The 6,000-nt window shown below is 39.9% G+C and overlaps 1 protein-coding gene across 1 annotated transcript in view; it reads left to right on the forward strand.

Annotated features, from left to right (window-relative positions):
• The window catches only part of FERMT1 (FERM domain containing kindlin 1), a 98,114-nt gene extending 92,727 nt beyond the window's left edge, over positions 1 to 5,387 (forward strand). Inside the window, exons 14-15 of the mRNA XM_073553872.1 lie at positions 664 to 805; positions 4,892 to 5,387. Coding sequence (XP_073409973.1) covers positions 664 to 805; positions 4,892 to 5,065 — 316 coding nt within the window. The 3' untranslated portion in view covers positions 5,066 to 5,387. The remainder of the gene's footprint in view (positions 1 to 663; positions 806 to 4,891) is intronic.
• Positions 5,388 to 6,000: the final 613 nt, after the last annotated feature.

Genomic DNA, 6,000 nt, shown 5'->3' on the forward strand with positions numbered 1-6,000 from the left:
CCTGAATCCCTTCCCAGAAACCGCACCTATTTTTCCGCGGCGGTTTTTGCGAGTTTTTTGCACGGTTTTGATGCGTTTTTTTCCGCAGCGGTTTCAAACCGCATGGAAGAAGCCAAAACCGTGGAAAAATCTGCAAAATTAATGAGCATGCTGCGTTTTTTACTGCGATGCGTTTTTTTTTGCGGTAAAAAACACATCAATGTGCACAAAAAGTGCAAAATGCATAGAAATGACTGGGAAGCTTATTTTTAGCGGTTTTATAGTGGTTTTATAGTGAAAACCATGGTAAAAACCACTAAAAAAACGCTGTGTGTGAACACAGCCTAACTAGTATACTCGCTCATCACTACTGGTGTGTAATGGTCAATGTATTGCCGGAAGTGAGATTTATTAAAGGAGAGCGGAGGATCTTTTATACACAGCAGGCAGTCTAGCTAGGTGGATCTGCAGTGGAAAAAGACATAAGAGATAGAGCAGGTGGATATTAGAGTGCCTCAGAAATTCCATGCAAAGACGCAGCAGTTACAGGTCACAGATGTGTCCTAATCAAGCACAGCTAAAAAGCAACCAAGAGCCAAGACATAATAAACACACATATTCATATACTTTTAACAATAACCATCATTTATAAGCTTGATAAGTTTATTAATTTTTATTTTCCAGATTTAGAGATGGCAAGAAAGAAGAACTGCTTGGGGTCTCTTATAACAGACTGATCAGAATAGACATTGCGACTGGAGATCCTGTTACAACTTGGAGATTTTCAAATATGAAACAATGGAATGTCAACTGGGAAATACAGCAGGTACAAAAACATATTTTTCTTCCAAAACCAATGTCAAGGATAAGGCTGGTTTCACATTTGCGTTTTTTTTCGCGGTAATTTAGCGCTAAATAGCGCATGCGTTTTTTTTCCCTATACTTTGCATGGGATGCGCTTATGTGCGCATACACATGCGTTTGTATGCGTTTTACCGCGCATGCGTTTTTTTGCGGTATGCGCTCGGGCGCACAAAATGCAACTTGTTGCATTTTTTGTGCGTCCGATTTGCCTCAAAAAAACGCATGCGCGCGCAATGCGTTTTTTTACAGCAAGACACCCATTATAAGTCTATGGTGAGCATATGTGCGCATTGGCATGCTTATGTATGCGTTTTTTTGCACATGCGTTTTTTTTTTTACCATTAGTTTAGACAATGGAATTTAGGGGTTTGGGTAAAGTTAGGGTTAGTTAAGGGGGTTTAGGGTTAGGGTTAGGGTCAGGGTTAGGGTTAGGGTTAGGGTCAGGGTTAGGGTTAAGTATGGTTTGGTTAAGGGTTAGGGTCAGGGTTAGGGTTAGGGTTAGGGTCAGGGTTAGGGTTAAGTATGGTTTGGTTAAGGGTTAGGGTCAGGGTTAGGGTTAGGGTTAGGGTCAGGGTTAGGGTCAGGGTTAGGGTTAAGTATGGTTTGGTTAAGGGTTAGGGTCAGGGTCAGGGTTAGGGTTAGGGTTAGGGTTAGGGTCAGGGTTAGGGTTAGGGTTAAGGTTAAGTATGGTTTGGTTAAGGGTTAGGGTCAGGGTTAGGGTTAAGTATGGTTTGGTTAAGGGTTAGGGTCAGGGTTAGGGTTAGGGTTAGGGTCAGGGTTAGGGTTAGGGTTAAGGTTAAGTATGGTTTGGTTAAGGGTTAGGGTCAGGGTTAGGGTTAAGTATGGTTTGGTTAAGGGTTAGGGTTAGGGTTAGGGTCAGGGTTAGGGTTAAGTATGGTTTGGTTAAGGGTTAGGGTTAGGGTCAGGGTTAGGGTTAGTAAAGTCATGGTTTGGGTTAGTGTGAGGGGCCACCTAATGTTGGAAAAAAACGCAAACGCGGTAAAAACGCACTAAAAACGCATACAAACGCATAAAAACGCTGCGTTTTTTTCATGCATGCTCATAAAAATGCTTGAAAAAAACGCAGCACTTGTATGCTTTTGTATGCGTTTTTCAATGCGTTTTTTTGCGGGAAAAACGCGCTGCAAAAAAAAGCAAGTGTGATACAGGCCTAAGAGCCGTAGATCCCACCCTGTCACCATTTTGTGAGGGAGCTCACAGTGAGGATATGGTATATCCACCTCCGATTCCAATGAATGCAATTTATATATTCCTCATGCGGTCACTGACAGCTCCACAATAACAAAAAGAACTGCTAGCTGCCACCACCAATCATTTATACAGGCCGATTGGACACCCGTTACAGGTAGCATATGACTTCTGAGGTGCAATTTACAGAACAAGAGGATCAGAGCTATTACATTTTATATATTTAATCCAGAAGGTAGGCAGTTTTTATAAAAGAAAACATACAAGGATGTTACAAAATGTTCAATGTGAGATTGATATGTCCCCTCTCTGGAGATGTCTTTATGAACTTTAATTTTTCTCTACAGCAATCATCCAATTATTTTCAAGAATGAAAGCAATATGCTTTATCCCAGTTATTCCGGCTACTGTTTGCTAGGTTCTGCAGACTGAATACTGCTGCAAAAAGTAGAGATTATTTTAAATGGAATTTGTCATTAGGATCAACCCTCCTAAGCCATGCAGGTCATAGAAAGTTTAGTAAAATTATACCTTGATATCTGCGATCGTATCTTATTCCAGATAAATCTACATTTTTCTTAATATGTAAATGAGCGGAGGACTTTAGACCCAAGGTAATTTAATATGTAAATGAACATGGGGCTAAAACAACATTTTAGTGGTAAAGATGTAATTATTGTTTCTTCACGACCCAATGGTATAAAATTCTGTGAGGCACACGTGGAGTCAACAGGCTCATTGCACCCCTAGATGAATTCATTGAGTGGTGTACTTTATAAAGTGGGATCACTTAAGAGGTGGTTCTGCTGTTCTGGCACTTCAGTAGCTTTGACAATGTCACATGACACCCTCAAACCAAAATCTAAATTCCAATATGGTGCTCAGTCCCTTCTGAGCTTCGTACTGTGCCTCAAAGGCAGTTTTTGACCACATATGGGGTATTGCTGTACTCAGGAGAAATTGTGTAACAAATTGTACCATTCATTTTCTCATATTAACCCTTTTGAAAATTAAAAACTTGGGGCCAAAGCAACTTTTTAGTGGAAAAAAATGTTCACTACACCTCTAGATGAATTCCTCAAGAGGTGTAGTTTCCAAAATGGGGTCACTTGTAGGAGCTTCTCTTGTTTTGGCATGTCAGGAGCTCTTTGATTGTGACATGGCATCCGCAATCTATTCCAGTCAAAATTGCGCTCCAGAATTCAATTGGCGTTTGTTCCTTTTCTGAGCCCTTCCGTGCACTCAGTCGGTAATTTTCCACCACTTATAGGGTATTAGTATACTCAGAAGAAACTGCATAACAAACTATTTGGTCCATTTGCTCCTTTTACCCTTGTGAAAATGAAAAATTTGTGGCTAAAATTTTGTGGGAAAAATTAAAATTTTCATTTATGCCTTCCACATAGCTTTAATTCTTGTGAAGCACTTAAAGGGTTAAAAGACTTCATGAATGTGGTTCTGAGCACTTTCAGGGGTGCAGTTTTAAAGATGGTGTCACTTTTAGGTATTTGCTGTAACAAAGTCACTTTAAATGTGATGTGATCCCTAAAAAATTGTTTTTGTAAATTTATGGCACGTCCTCCTGGGAGATCTAGGGTTAGGCGATCTTTAGGTACTGTGAATCATAGATCTTCCATTTTTGTTCTTCATATTAAATGTACTTTGTTTCCTTTTTTCCTGAAGAAGTTATCAACTCTTTGTATGCTGACTAGAGACATGCAGCTCCATCTCACAGCTGCTGCTTGTTTTCTTTCTATATAAAAACTGGCCAGACGTTCTCATTCCTGCCTGTTAAGGTTTTGTTTGCTGAAATTGGTGGGCTGAAGTTGGAGTTCGTAGTTGCTACTGGAGATTGTTGTCTGTTGTTTTTAGGTGTATGATTTTTCTATTATCTTATTCCCATTTGATTTGTACCTTCATATCCTTCCCTTTATTCCTCTCTACCATTGGTGAGTGTTTTTGTATGTAAGTTGTTTTTTGTTAACCCTGTTTGTCTTACGTGTATATACACTAACATTTCTGTCCCAAGCCTCCTGAGGGAGGGTGTGGGGACAGCTTAGGACTTTAACAGGAGCATAGTAAGATCAGAGACTCAGGCCTCTCTACCTTTAAAGGTACTTTCACACTTAGCGATGTACCAGCGATCCCGACCATCGCTAAGTGGTCGCTAGTGAGCTGCCACACAGGCAGATCTAACTAGCGACATCGCTGGGGACGGGGGTCACTACTTACCTGTCACACCAGGCGATCCTGCGTCCGCCCGCCCGGCTCCACGCGTCGCTCGTCGTCAAAGCAGGAAGCGCCGCAGGAAGCTGACAACGAGAAACAGTCCAGCCTGTTCTCGCGCGATCAGCGATAACCAGCGGGGGAGCTGGTCATAGGCAAGTATCAGACACAGCGATATCGCTAGCATTATCGCTATAACGTCACTAGATATAGCGATATTGCTAGCGATATCTCTTAGTGTGACATGCCCTTAAGAGTACCCCCGGGACAGGGATAGTTGGGGTTTCAAGGACAGTTTGAGGCCCCATCGTTCCTTACCGAAGACCGTCACAGTGTGACATTTTAGTTGGAGAAAAAAAAAATTGCTGATTAGCTTTCAACCCTTTTAACTTACTAACAAAAATTTATGTTCCAAAAATGATGATGATGTAAAGTAGACATGTAGTAAATGTTATTTATTACCTATTTTTGACTAATACCACTATGAATGTCAAGAAGAGTTGTCACTGAAATTACAGACTTAATAGGTTTTGTCTTTAACAATACAAATTTATAAGATTAGTTCAGCAGAAATCATCATACTGGATTTATAATTATATGATTTGTCTTTCAGGTTGCTATTGAGTTTGACCCCAACATTGCTATCGCATTTACATGTAATAGTGCAAGCTGCAAAGTCGTACATGAATACATAGGAGGATACATCTTTCTTTCTACTCGATCAAAGGACCAGAATGAAACTTTGGATGAAGAACTATTCCACAAACTCACTGGAGGCCAAGAATAATTACTACATATTTTTACAAGGGTTTGTGTCTGTGCAGGTGTGAAAGTGTGTGGCTGTATGTGTGTAATTATGTGATATTTGAGAAAACCAATAAATCTATTATTTCAGATCTGCTATGTAAAAGACTTTTAAAACAGATGAACATGGATTTCCCAGGTTGATACCAAATGTGGCATCGTGGCTTCTACATTAATATTAGTATGTTGTACATAACAGCAATAGCTATCAAATCCCTACTCGTGTTTCACTGCATCTTAATCATTTGTCTTGATGTTACATTTACTTCATCATCTGATGTTCAATAAACTGATTTTTTTTTCTATTTTCTGGTTTAATTTTACTTTTAAAACTACAAGAAAAAACTCACTAAAATTAAAAATAATAATATTCCACTAAAGAAATGCAAGGAATCAAGGCTGAAGAATGTTCGTTAGACTCAATCCAAAACATATCTCATCATAATAATGTGGCAAATGGATAATGAAGCAATCACATTAATAGATACTGCCATAATAATAAGCATCCATATAAATATACAGCAAGAGTGGGCAACTCTCCCTGTATTGCAATAGCAAAACATGGTTTACTATCCCCTCCCTGCATATCCAACACTGGCAAATTATCTCCTCCTGCCATATATAAACCAGACAAAGTGTAAATCATCCTCCTGGAATTTCAGGTCATGGTTAGCTGTGCCGTCATGCTATATCCATCCAAGGAAGTTTATGCTGCACCTTGTCCAAGTAATGTCTTCATTCAGTAGCCTCGGGATTCAGTCTTTAACCTGGGTGTACTTCAGGGGCTACTTGCCATGTCTCTGGTGGGTAATCATTCTGTGCTTACAATAGACAGTAGGATGTGTAATCTTAAGATCCCGTTACATTTAGAGTTGCACCAGTGATCCCGACAACGATACAACCCGGTCAGGATAACTG

This window comes from Dendrobates tinctorius, unplaced genomic scaffold (assembly GCF_039654945.1).
Source record: "Dendrobates tinctorius isolate UK_male_01 unplaced genomic scaffold, ASM3965494v1 ptg000203l, whole genome shotgun sequence".
Classification (NCBI taxonomy): domain Eukaryota; kingdom Metazoa; phylum Chordata; class Amphibia; order Anura; family Dendrobatidae; genus Dendrobates; species Dendrobates tinctorius.